General features: G+C 46.6%; 1 protein-coding gene across 4 annotated transcripts in view; it reads left to right on the forward strand.

Annotated features, from left to right (window-relative positions):
• Positions 1-256: 256 nt before the first annotated feature.
• Positions 257-13,612, forward strand: part of ECPAS (Ecm29 proteasome adaptor and scaffold) — an 83,193-nt gene continuing 69,837 nt past the window's right edge. Inside the window, exons 1-3 of one of the 4 annotated variants that reach the window (XM_075931431.2) lie at positions 1,487-1,720; positions 5,040-5,160; positions 11,978-12,108. Coding sequence is in view for 2 of the 4 variants with exons in the window: in XM_075931429.2 (XP_075787544.2) it covers positions 1,684-1,720; positions 11,978-12,108 (168 nt within the window). In the remaining 2 variants the exon portion in view is untranslated. Of the gene's footprint in view, positions 1,237-1,486; positions 1,721-5,039; positions 5,161-11,977; positions 12,109-13,612 lie in introns of those variants that run through there. The other 3 variants (XM_075931430.2, XM_006118851.5, XM_075931429.2) reach the window with 3 other exon arrangements.

A 13,612-nucleotide genomic window follows, 5' to 3' on the forward strand; every position in this document is an offset into this window, starting at 1 on the left:
ATCAGTGCTTTTCCGGAAAAACTATGCTGCTCCCCTTTGGGCAAAAGTCTTTTTCCGGAAAACTGTTCCGGAAAAGGGCCAGCGTAGACAGCACAGTGGTGTTTTCCGCAAAAAAGCCCCGATTGCGAAAATGACGATCGGGGCTTTTTTGCGGAAAAGCGCGTCTAGATTGGCCACGGACGCTTTTCTGGAAAAAGTGCTTTTCCGGAAAAGCATCCTGCCAATCTTGACGCACTTTTCCAAAAATGCTTTTAATGGAAAACTTTTCCATTAAAAGCATTTCCGGAAAATCATGCCAGTGTAGACATATCCAGAGAGTGGAGGAGTCTAATGGAAATGCTTTAAATCCATATAGTTTAATCCACTCGTTTGAGCTCTAATTTAGAATAAGGCACACCTATTCTGGAGTATGAGTGTCCACACATGAAAAGTAATCGAATATGGCAGGATGTGAATTTAAAGCTGCTTAACTATTCCCCATTAAGTCCATGTGTGGACACACTAATTCCAGCATAAAAGTGCTGCTAATTCAGAATAAACCACTCTTATTCTGGAATAGGAATATTCATACATAGATACATTTAAAAAACAGCAAATGGTCTGGTAGCACTTTATAGATTAACAAAACATAGAGATGGTTTCATGAGGTTTTGTGGGCACAGCCCACTTCTTCAGATGACTGGAGTTGTGAGCTTAGGATGTGCAGATCCAAACGAAATAGGGGAGAAGGAAAAAAATGGAAGGGTGTGGGAAACAAGGAGCAGAGGGTATGAAAATATAAAAGGGAAAACCAAATAGGTAGAACTGGTAATCTATGAGCACCTAAAGATTGGATAGTTAATCAGGATTAGCTATTAGGGCATAACTTCCCATGTAAAAGTCTAAAGTAGCTTGCAAAGAAAAACTAAGGTAAGGGAACAAAGTCCCTCCTGGAGCAGCTTGAGGGTATGGCCAGGACCCTAGTGGCTGTTGGGAGGACAGATGGGAGGAAGTAGCACCCCTCTGAGGGTGTTTCACACTTCCTCTAAATCTGTGCCTGGTCGGCATTGGCTACAAGTCCCGGGCAACACCTTTCCCAGCTAGAAAATCCTCCAGACTGCTACAAGCAGCTACCACAGATAGGGGGAGAAAGGCAGCGGCGTCGCTGTGCTGCTGACCCGAGCCTCTCCACCACCCCGACCCCCTTGCAAGTGGAGAGAAGTGCCTCGGGAGCCATGGAGGTCAGCCTGGACTCAGGTCAGTGGCCCGGCCTGGGGGCAGGCCGCGTGCGGGGGCAGGGCGAGGGAAGGCGCCCAGGGCCGCTGCGCACATGGAGCGGCCGCGGGGCTAGTGCCTGGCGCCCGTCGGCGAGCGGAGCTCTCGGGGCGGCCGGTGTCTCAGGCGGTGGCGTGGCGGAGGGGAGGGGAAAGCGGCCCGGGCGGGGGGGCTGGGACGATGGCTCAGCTCTTTCTAAATATAAAACTAAAGCGAAGCGAGGGAGGTTGGCCTGGGGGAGGGCGTGAGAGCCGCGCACCCTCCCCCCTCCGCGGGAGCTGCCGGCGGGCGCGGCGAGCAGGCGGGCGCCCCGGGCCAGGCGGCGGAGGGAGAGAGCCGGGCGAGGAGGGGAGGGACCGGGGCTGGGAGCCACCCTGAGCGAAGGGATCCTCCGGAGCCGCGCGCCCCCGCCCCTCGGCGGCTGGCAACATGGCTGCGGCCGCCTCCGCCGCCCAGGACGAGCTGAGTAAGTGGGGCTGCGCGCGGGGGGGCTCTTGGCCGACAGGACCCCCCCTTCCCCTCCCGCCGCGTGTCCGCGCTGCGGCCGGGCCGGCGCTGCGGCGGGAGCGGGGAAGGGCTGTGAGGGGGGGATGCGGGTTTCCTCGCCCCAGTGTCCGGGCGCTGCGCCCCGGGGCCCCGGCGGGGGGAGCCGCGTTAGGCCGCGGCGGTGCGCAGTCATGGTGCGAAAGGGAAAGCGCGCTCTGAGGGGGCGAGCGCCCGCCCCGCTGTGGGGGGGGGGGGGGGCACGAGCCCCAGCCTGCGGCTCCGGGGGCTGAACAGCCCCGGCACAGGCCGGGCAGCGCCGCAGTGACTCTGCTTTCCTGCCCGCTGGGGCCGGGGAGCGGCCCAGCCGCGGGGCAGGGCGAGGGGAGGGTGGCGCCGGCCTGAGGCTGCGCGCCCCGGCTCTGGAGTGCCCCTCAGCCCGGTGTCCCCGTCCCTGCCAGGGGCCTGGGCCCAGCTTGGGGAGCTGAGAGTTTCTGGGCGTGGGGCCCGCCGCAGGAACTGCTACTGAGGCCGGCTGGGAAATGTAGTCCTCGGTCCCAGGCTGTCAGCTGAGCCTGGCCCAGTGGTTAGAGCAGATCAGCTCTGCCTGCCCTGCTCAGTGATTGCAGGGGGGCGCCAGCTCCTCGCTGGGTGACCTTGGGCAAGCCCCGTCCTGGCCACCTGGACTCCGTTCTCCATCTCTGATCTGTCATTAGTTATTCTCCCTTATCAGGCAATAGCAGTGGTTCTCAAAGTGTGTGTGTGTGGGGGGGGGAAGGCGTGCTCAGGAGCCATTGGGGTATTACCTGGGGGATTGTGAGCTGTCAGGCATCACCCCGAACTCTGCTTTGCCACCAGCATTTATGATAGGGCTAAACATTTTTTTAAAAAGTGTTTTTTAGTTTGTAAGGTCTCAGGGGGTAGCCATGTTAATCACTTTAAAAACAGCAAGTAGTTCTGTAGCAGCTTTAGAGACTAACAAATATATCAGGAGTATTTGTGGGGGAAAAACCCCCGCTTCATCAGATGAGCTCGAGAGGGATAACATAAACCCAGAATTTATAACAGAAGAAAAAGGGGAGGGGAGAGGTAGAACCTGTCAGTTATAGGACCTGGGAAGTCACATTCAGAGGTTTGTTGTGTGAAAGTGGTCAGGAGTACAAAAGTTTGAAAACTGCTGGACTAGAGTATTGTGAAGCTTAATGTTTTGTAGTGTCCTTAGAGATGCATGGATCGGAAGTGCTACAGATGTGTAAAGTATTATAAAGTTCTGGTCACTTATATTCTTCTTCAGATTTCCTGCTGAAAGCACACTGTAGATACAGATAAGCCTTCAGTCACTGTATATTTTTTCATTATAAGGAAAAAATATGAAAACTCTCCCCTTCCAGAGCTTGATATGTTTTGTTTGGATTTAAAGTAGAAACGTAATGTAAGAATAAAATATATTGGAAAACACATTTATCCATTTCAGTCTTCTTTTGTGCAAATGATGTTCCTAATCACGCATTAAGAATTGCATGGCAGACTGTGGGCCCATGCTGTGGGCTCAGTGCTGATGAGGATAGAAGTCAGAATTTGAGTAATGTAGTTGTGTAAGTTTAAAAATACTCATTTGCTGGTCAGAAATCGACACCCAGTTTTGGGTGGTTTTTAACCTTCACATCTACTGGTGACTCTGGTGCAGTAAGTATAAACCTGTCTCTGAAGAAGTATAAAATGTTAAGGGAATGTTTTCTTGTTGCTGCATCTCCTGAGGTATAACTAGTTTTCAGATGATGTATAACCCAGCTGGGGGAACTATGAGCCTGATGTGTGGGCTGGGGAAAATGGTGTTTTGGACTTGACTTGGTTGTGGAATTGAATTACCACCAGAAACTCAGCAGAAGAAAGAAAGCTATTAAGGATTTGCAAGCTGTCATATTTAAACCACACGTTGGTGTTTGCTGTGTAACTTTTCTGTGTCCTCTCTTTGGAGAGTACTCTAGTTTCTATAAACTGTCGGGTGAGGGGTATAGACAATGGAACACTAAAATACTAGTGGAGTCCCTACTGTCAATAATTCTGTTTTTTTGTTTTCAAGTCTGACACAAATGTTAACATGCTTACTCAAATGAGAGTTGGGATGAATCATTGTCATGACCATTTTCTGTAGTCTAGAAAAATTATTCCAACTCTATGGTCCCCCATCAGCCATGAAATTCTTCCTCAACAGTCAATGATACATCACTGTTGTTTCCTTTGCTCTCACACTTTGTGAAATTACTCAGGCCTTCTGACCTGAGGGTAGTGGGTATTTTTTTTTTTTTGAAAAGGGATGCTGGTGGTTTTTCTAATGCTACCTCTTATGAATAAATGGAAAAGTTGTGCAGTCAAAGATGAACTTTAACAAGAAACATAAGTAGTACCGGGAGAGGGGAAAACTGGGCAGACTTCTCAGGAAGAAGGATGTGAGAGACTAAAATTAAAGACATCACATTGTATTTTGTTAGGGATCTGATTGGTAGGATAATGAGCCTCCTGTAAGAGTAACCATGACTTTGTTTTAGACCAGAAATCCAATTTATCCCTGTTTTGTAGATATTTAGCTGTAATAAACTTTGGTCTGTAGAAGCAATCAAATAGATGAGCTGTTACTACCTTTTTTGTTGAGGGGGTGGAAAAAAGTGCTTGCTTAAACTTTTTCCATGAGGATATTCATGATTTGGTAGATGAACAACTTAAACAGTGATTGCTTGAATCCTAATTTAAAATCCATAAATTGGGCCTAGAGCTATGAGTGTTTTGAAACTGGCTCCCCCCCCCCCTCGTGTTGTATCTAGAGACTGGGTAGTAATCTAAAGGGAGACTAAACCTGACACACTGAACATGGAAATCCAAATTTTGACATTTAAGATCTGTATCTAAACTTTTCTCTGATATGGAGGAGTATGATGAAAACATAAAAATACTTCCCAAGAGTGAAAGATCACGCTTTATAAACTTGACTAGTGGTGTGGCCAGGTCCCTAATAGTGCTCTCCTAAAGTAATTCAAGATTGTGGTAGAGCAGTGGTCACCAACCAGCAGATTAGGATCTACTGGTAGATCTTGGAGCCTCTGTCAGGTGATCCTGACTGGTTTGGCCCTGTGGCTATCAAGTGCCCGCACTTCAGCTGTTCCTCTTCCCACTGCTGCACATCTCCTGCCCTTTGCCTTGGAACTGTTTCCCCCAGGAGCCTCCTGCTTGCTGTGCAGGAGAGGGAGAGGAGGGCACTGAAGTAAAGGCGCCCCCGTCTCCCACCTTGTATCCTGTCTCCACAGAGCAGAGTGGGGGCACAACAGGACTAGGGATAGAGCAAGTTTGCTGGCTGCTTTTGGGAGCTGTGCAGAGCTGGGGAAGGGTGAGCCTGCCTTAGCCTCACTACACCAGGAGCCAGCTGAGGTAAGCAGTGCCCAACTGAGGTGCACATCCTGAACCCCAACCCAAGTCATGAACTGCCTCGACCTCAAGCTCCTGCCCTAGCCCTGAGCCCTCATGCATGCGAACACCCTCCCAGAACCTGCAACTTGAACCCTGTCCTACAACCTAACTGCCTGCCCTAAGCTCGGCTGAGAGCCCCTCTCACACTCCAAATTGGGGTTGCCAGATGGCTGAAAGAAAAATATGGACCCCCCCAAAAAAACCCCACCAGAAAAATTTTTGTTGAAGGGGGGAAAAAAAGGAGGGGGGTGGACCAAAGTTGTTGAGCCAAAAAAAAAAAAACCCAAACACTCCGAGAACCTGGATCACTGTTAGCAGTTACCAGGTAATCATATAATATTAAAAAAAACCAACCAAACAAACAAAAAAACCATGCTTCATGGGGGGTGGGGGACCGGCCAGGAAGGGAGTGGTGCTGGCTGGGAAATGGGGGGAGCGTCAACGGGGCTGGCTGGGGGAGATGGGGGGGCCAATGGGAAGCAGGGCTGGTCATTGGGGGGCAGGGTTGGGTGGAACGAGGCTGGCCGTGGGATATCGGGGGAGGGGAGACTGGCCGGAAGTGGGTGGGGCTGGCCGGGAATAAGGGGGGGCGGGAAGCACAGCTGGGGGGGATCGGGGGCCACGAGGCTGGCCGGGAGGAAGGGGGAGCGGGAAGCAGAGCTGGCGGGCACAGGAAGAGGTACAGCGGTGTTGGCCGGAGGAGACAAGGAAGAGGAATGGGCTGGTGGGAAGCAGAGCTGGGGGGCAGTGCAGGGGGGCTGGCTGGGGAAGATCAGGAAGGGAAGTGGGGGAGAACCGGCCGACTGGGGCGTGGGGGGTGAGCAAATTGGCCAGCGGTAGTGGGACTGACCTGGGCACTTTGTGCCTGTCCCGTGCAGGCTCCCGGCGATGCATGAGTGAGGAGGAGGCTTCCCCTCCTCCTCACACTCAACCAGTGGAGGGCTCCCAGCGGCAATCGCGGCCCCGCTTCCCAGCTGGGACTCCCAGCCACTCCCACGCCCATGCCATCCGGTGCGCAGCCGGAAAAATTAGAAAATACCAGACATTGCACGTGTCCGGTATTTTCTGATTTTTTTTTTTTTTACCGGACAGAGCGCAATTATTGAACTGTCTGGTACAATACCGACACCTGGCAACCCTACTCCAAATCCCTTAACCGAAGACCGGAACTTGCACCTAACCCTCTGCCCCAGCCTGGTGAAAGGATCGGGGAGGGAGGATGGATTGAGCAGGGCCGGGGCAGGGCCTCAGATGAAGGTGCGGCAAGGAGCACGAAGGACGCGATGTGAGGCGAGAGTATTTGGGTTTGAGGTAGATCTTGAATTGCACTTCAATTCAAAAAGTGATCTTGTGCTTAAAAAGGTTGGAGACTGCTGTGGTAGAGCCATAAACAATACTTCTGAATCCCAATCTGCTACTTTAATCACTCTATCAGGGTGGCCAACCAGTTAGTGATTAAGAGCCAAAATAGCTGTGGATAGAATGCAGAGAGCCACGTATTATATGTTTGTTTTTATATACCTATAGATTATATATAGTACACAAAATATAGTGATTAAAAATAAAACTACAGGACATTTCAGTTCTGTTGTAGATTATCCAACAGAGAGTTATCTAGTCTGCTGATTGGCTGCTAATGACCAGTTAATGACTTACTGATTGGCTCACATTCAGCACTAGTATACAGATTTAAACATATACAACAGGCAAATGAAAATTAGTAATAGAAGACAAATATTAACAGACCATTTACTAAAAACCAATAAAAAAGTCTCTAGTCACAAAAAATTCACAGCCAGCCCATAGATCTTCAGAGAACTTGACAAGGAACAAACATCAAATTTAAAAAAAAGCCTTTGAAAATACAGTAATATTCTCACACTAAAAATAAGCATTCCCGCCATGTATCTTAAATTTAACACTACTGCCCTATTATGTCCTGTGAGTTTTTTTTAAATTAAATTGAACTGAGAAGTAAATTAGCCCAATCTGAAGTGCCTTTTTCACTCCAGCTTGTTGATCTCTGGTATGGTTTCCTCTCTTTTAAAAGCTATGAAGATTATGGCTTTTTTTATAGTTCTAAAAATTCAGGTCTGTCCCAGACCGCAGATATGAGTGGTTCAAAAACAATAAAGGAGAGACTCATATCTCAGAATAATTGCTTTAGGCTGGCAAACAATATAGCCTTTGAATTTTCTTTAGAGAAACACAGTGTAAACCTGATACATGCTGATTCTTTTTTCACCCTGGAATTTAAATATGACATCTGTGTTGGCTGCCTTATTCTGCATCCATGAAGACTTTTGCTGTGTCTAGACTGCATCCCTTTTCCATAAAAGGGATGCAAATTAGACACATTGCAATTGCAAATGAAGCGGGGATTTAAATCCCCCTCGCTTCATTTGCATAAACATGGCTGCCGCTTTTTTCCAGCTCGGAGCTTTGCCGGAAAAAAGCGCCAGTCTAGACGTGGATCTTTTGGAAAATAAAGCCTTTTCCGAAAGATCCCTGAGGATCAGGAATAAGGGATCTTTCGGAAAAGGCTTTATTTTCCGAAAGATCCGTGTCTAGACTGGCTTTTTTTTCCGGCAAACCTCTGAGCCGGAAAAAAGTGACAGCCATGTTTATGCAAATGAAGCAGGGGGGATTTAAATCCCCGCTTCATTTGCAATTGCGATGTGTCTAATTTGCATCCCTTTTCTGTATAAGGGATGCAGTCTAGACACAGCCTTTAGTTTAAGGTGCTTCAGTCTCCCTGCTCTAACCCAACGCCCTCCCCCAGAGCCAGGCACCTCCAGCCCCCCCTTCTCTAAGCCAATGCACCTCCTCCCACAGAGCCAGGCACCCCCAGTCCATCCTTCCTTCCCTTCCCCCCTCCCCGCCCCAATGTCTGGGTCTCACTGGAACTGCTACAGCCAAGCACTTCTCTTTCTAAGCTCTGGTGTGTGTGCGCAGAGTGGCCGAGAGCCGTCTGGGCATGCAGCTCTGAATGAGCCATAACCCTAAGAGCCACATTTCTTTGAGCAAAGAGCTGCTTAAGAGCCATGGGTTGGCCACCCCTGCTCTAGATGTACCCAAGTCCTGTTACCAGCTTGTTTTTTTCCATTAAAATTGTCAGAGTTGGACTCCCAAATTGGTTATCTTGCTCCTCCAGTCCAGAGTGGAGCAGAATCAGATGTTTAACTTCTGGAGAAATGGAAGCCTCATTTTGCAGTCTTTTCTTTTAGTTTCACCTCAGCCTTTCCTCCTTCTTCTCCCCTTCTCCCCCCCCCCCCCCCCCACCATCCTGGAATGAAGTTGACTTCAATGTTGCTCAGTTAGAAGTAAGCTTTGGGGGGGGGGGGGGGGAGGGCATGTGGCCTTTTGGAGGAAAATTCCAGGACATGTGCACAATATAACTTTTATAAAACTGTCTTAGTTCAGTAACAGCTGTTTTTAAGCAAGTGTACATCCTTTTAGTTGTGCTAACTAGATCAGCTGTGAAGTACATCTGGTTTGACATGTCCTGGCTTTAGTAGTCCCTCATATCTGCCACTTGATATTCTCTCCTTACACAAATACACATCAGAGTTCTGTACAGAGCAGCTGATGTGCTGTTTACAACAGCTATAAATGCACTGGGAGCTAATGCTTTTAGTATAGGAGGAGGGGAGGAGAAACTGGATGCAGAAAAAAATAGCATTTGAACTGAGTGAGAGCTGACTTTTTTTATAAACGGTGAGCTATGCTGCTGAGGTTGAACATTTAGAAGATCTTATTTTGTTGTTTTAATCTAAGTGATAAGAGATGGTTGATAAAGCTGCCTTTTCAGAGGTGCAATACATTAAAAGTTTTTAAAATCTTCCCTGCCCCTCACTTTCCAGTGTTTATGGAAAATGACCATATAACAGAAACAGAAGAAAGGCTCAGTAAATCCTCTGATACCTGCTGGATTTTGCCATTGTCTTCAGCGGCTGAAGGATCCAGCTTTGAGGCCGGAGAGATTCCGGGACCCATAAATATCACAATGTAATGTCTGATTAGAGATGACTGTGGAACATATAGGAGATGAGGTCATAGAATCATAGAGTTAGAAGGGGGACTGTAAGGGATTGTAGTTTAGCAGGATTTGTCTCTAAACCATCCAAGACAGGTGGTTATCCAGCCTCCTTTTGAAAATCTCCAGTGAAGGAGCTTCCATAACTTCCCTAGGCAGTCACTTAAAGTTCACAAAGCAGAGGTTCCGGGCCTTTCCATTAATCTGTCTTTGCTATATACAAATGTCTGTGAATTTTTTTTTTAAAGCTACTACATATGTATAAACCCACAAGTATTATCTGAAATTTGTATTACTATCTCTCACCAGGAGAAAGAACATCTTCATCAGTTCTGCAACCAATGTCCTTTCACATCCTTTTATCGTATAGATTGGAAAAGAACCAGAAGGGGTTAGAAATGACATTAGAAATCCTTTCGTTACCATGGAAATGCTGTTACCTACATGTGAAAAAATTATTACAGCCTCTAAAAATATCATATTGCTTTATACACAGATTGACCATGGTGCTGCTGTAAGCAGTGGTTTAAAGATTGATTTTGCTCTTCTACTTTTTAGTGCAGAATGAGCGAATATGAAAGGACTCCTAACATTTGATCAGTAAAATTAGTTCTAAAATTGTCTGAGTCCCCCACCCGATCTTTGTGGTTTGGGTTTACAAACACATTTTCTTAAAACTCTTCCCCCTGCTACCGAAAGACCCTACAATAGCAGGAAAAAAACAAGTGTCGGTCTTGCAAACACATACACACATCAGTAGCTCCATTGAGTTCTGCATGAGCTCCCACCTGCTCTCCCTGCCTCTATATCAGAGGCAGCAGTGTGTGGGGGCAGGTGGTTTTAAGCCCACTCTCTACGTGCACCAGCTCCTGCATGCTCCTCCACACTGCTGCCTCTGATAGAGAGGCAGCAGCGGGGAGTGACTGCGTGTAACCATGCATGTTAACCAGTGAGCCCAGGCTCCTTGGTTAATTGTGTACACGGTTACACTTTCACATCCCTACTTTCTGTATGGGGGGGGAAGGGTAGAACAGACTATAAAAAGCCATGTCAGTTGCACACGGTATACAAACTGCAGTGAGAGAGAATCGTTTGCACACTTTTTATGGTAATAGTAGGTGGTAAAATCAGCCTAAAAATGTTTTAAAATTAATTTAATGGTTCTGATTTTTACTGCTTCAAACCTGTCATGTTACTGTTTTTGTTGTGTTTTTTCAATATATTCTTTGAGTAGCCAGTTGTTATAACTGGAGCACAGTTGGAAAAAGTAAACCAAGTATCTATCTGGGGGCTAACTCCGGTGAAGTGTGTCTGGTCTGCAGGCCACTTATTGCCTACCCTGCCCTGTTCAGCCAGGAAGGCCTTTGGAAATGCCCCAGGAAGTGGTGTGGGCCAGGAAACTGCTTCCCACAGGTTCTGTTGGCTAGGAATGGCAAATTGTGACCAGTGGGAGCTGTGAGTAGTCGTACCTGTGGACATGCCGGTAAAAAAATGCTGATGGCCTGTCAATGGTTAACTGTGTCTGGCACCAGGGGCTGCTTATTGCTCAGCCCTTGAATGTTTAAAAAATCACTTCAGATCTGCAGGTACAGTGTTTGTACTTTAACATCCGTGATGCCTGTTGACTGATTCCCTCCATTCCTTGTCTATCCATCCAAAACTCCTTGATTTCCATGGGAGCTTTTGGTTCCTAAGGACTACAAGGTTAAACCTCTGTGATAGGAGGGCCTCTCCCTTTCCCAAATCTGAGCAGCCCAAAGTCGTCCTCTTGAAGGGCATAACCAAAGTTCAAACCTTTTCCCTTGTTGGGTGTTTCAAGCAGAAGAGTACATCTTCCTTCTTACTTGACATTGGTCTGTGATAGACCCCTTTTTGCTGCTGCTTCCTCTGATGTGTAGTAGCAGGGCTTGATAGGTTGTCACGACTAACTGCATGGGGACTTTAACTCTTTTTCCTGGTATGGATAGCAGTAACACTCCAACATGGTTATGTCAGTGATAGGACCTTCAAAGTCTTTTGCATTATAATTTGTCAAAATATCATGCCCATTTAATTCCTGTTGTTGGTGACAACCTCACTGGAAAACTGGGTTAACAAACATTAACAAATAATAGCAAATCCAAGTAGTTTGCTCAGCTTCATAAATGTTTTTCTGGGAGACTAAGTGACTCAGTGGATAGGTTCTATGCTCCGTTACCATTCCTTGGCTTGCTGGATCTAATTCATATCTGGTTACATTATAAGCTCTATGTGCCGGGACCATCTGTTTAGGCACTCTGTAGCATAAGATGGTCATGGTTCGTAAGTGTTCCTAGACACTACAGCAATAAAAATAATAATAGACCAAAAGTTGTTGCCATTCTGTGGCTGTTTGGTGGTCTTTTTATGGTTTTTGTCCAGAGTCCAGCAGAAAGATGTCTGTATCTCAGAAATGACAACCACAATTGATACTTTGGTTGGCAGTCAAAACAGCGAGGCCAAAGGGTTGCTAGCTGTAGAGGCTGAAGTATTCAAGGAGATGCCCCATAAGTGAGGCAATGTGTGGTAGCTTGTACAGCTTCTATCCATGCTGAACCTATCTGTGGATATTTGATGGGTCCAGTCTTGAAAGGTGATGGATCGATGGCTTTCAGCAACAGAAACTGCATACCATTTTAAAAATAGCTCATGCTTTGATTGAATATGTTCAATCCTTACCATACTTTCAGCTAACTCCAAATTAACTTTTTTTTTTAACTACAGATCAGCTTGAACGTGTATTCTTACGTCTTGGCCATGCAGAAACAGATGAGCAGTTGCAGAACATTATATCCAAATTCCTACCCCCTGTCCTGCTCAAACTGTCCAGTACGCAGGAAGGAGTGCGTAAAAAGGTAAGGGTGCCATTACCATAGAATTTACAGTTACTGGTCACTGGAGATGTAGTCAACCATGATGTACCTATTGTTTGATGTTACTGGCTGCTTTCCATAAGAGAAAATATTCTAGGAAGTGTTAATGTGATGTGTAGAGTCATTCCTGTTTCCTATTAGGCCTGGAGTCTTTGTTATCATTCACTTAACCGGTTGTATCACACACAGTTCATGGCAACTTCACCTGAATTTTCCCCTGCCCCTGTTCATGGTCCAGAAAGGACACCCTCTCATAGGCTCCTAGCTCTTCAGCTGTCACTTCTCTTGGGCAGAGAACCTGATCTCTCCTGTCCTGACTGGGTTTTTTTCCAGGTTGCACCACACCCTACCTTACACAGGGAGTTCCTCAGCAAGCCAGATGGCCTGCGCCTGCACTTTGCTTTCTCCTTGGAGACTATAAACAGTGTATTTGCCCCCAGTTATACCACACAACTCTTTCAAAGCAAGCATATTCTTCGGATGAAAGCAATACAAAAACCAAAAGAAGCTACACACATGCTAATAAACTTACTGCAAACCACCCCCAACTCCAGCAAGGGCTCTGGCAAGAGAAAGTCCTTCAGACCCCACCATGCAATTTTTCTGTGGTTACAAATTCCTAACCACTTGTAGCTCATAATGGGTTCCCCCCAAAGTATCTATCTGTATAAAATCACTCCTTTCTATGCCTACCATATTTCATTCTTGCCTTACCACATTGAGTATTATAGTCCTTTGATCATCAAGGCCCCCAGTAATAATACACTTTGCATTTCATACAATACACTCCAAAGATACTTAAATTTAATTCAGTAAGATTCCCCCAAAGAGATGGCAGGAAACTTCCACATCATTTACAGGTTATACTAGTAATCTTGGGATAGCAACTGAGGGGTGGGATATTACTGAGATTCAAAAAGTTGGTTTTTCTGTTTTGTTTGTTTTTGTTTTTGGAATCTGCTCCTTCCCTCCTACCCTCACTGTGTTAAATCTTGTACAAGTGAGGAAACTATTGTGCCAATATGGTCAGAGTTTTCTAAAAAGCCTAACAGCTACATTCAGGGCCAGATTTTTAAGAGTTGTGCTCCAACTTAAGCACCAAAATCTGCTCTCCATTGTGAGTGCTGAACATTTGAAAATCTGGTACTAGAAGTATATTGTTGTCAACATGCTGAAGAACAAAGATTTTACATAGTAGGGTGTGTAGTGTCATATAGGAGTACCTGAAATGGGTATAATGGAGAGGAAGAGGGGGAGAGAGAGGGGGAGAGGGGGGCAAGCCAGCCAGCCAGCCAATGAAGTTCCTTAGTGTCTGGGTATGTGAGGTGTTTTCTTCTTTCTGATGAATCTAGTTAATAAATTTCAGTATGAGTTAAAAATATGCATGTCATTTTAAAAGGTTTCTTCATTGTTACATCAGATTGTATGTGGATTTAACATTAAATTTTAAACCAGAATTATTATTCACTTTACTTTCCTGTTTAGA

The sequence above is a fragment of the Pelodiscus sinensis genome, chromosome 6 (assembly GCF_052426305.1).
Source record: "Pelodiscus sinensis isolate ZL-2025 chromosome 6, ASM5242630v1, whole genome shotgun sequence".
Classification (NCBI taxonomy): Eukaryota; Metazoa; Chordata; order Testudines; family Trionychidae; genus Pelodiscus; species Pelodiscus sinensis.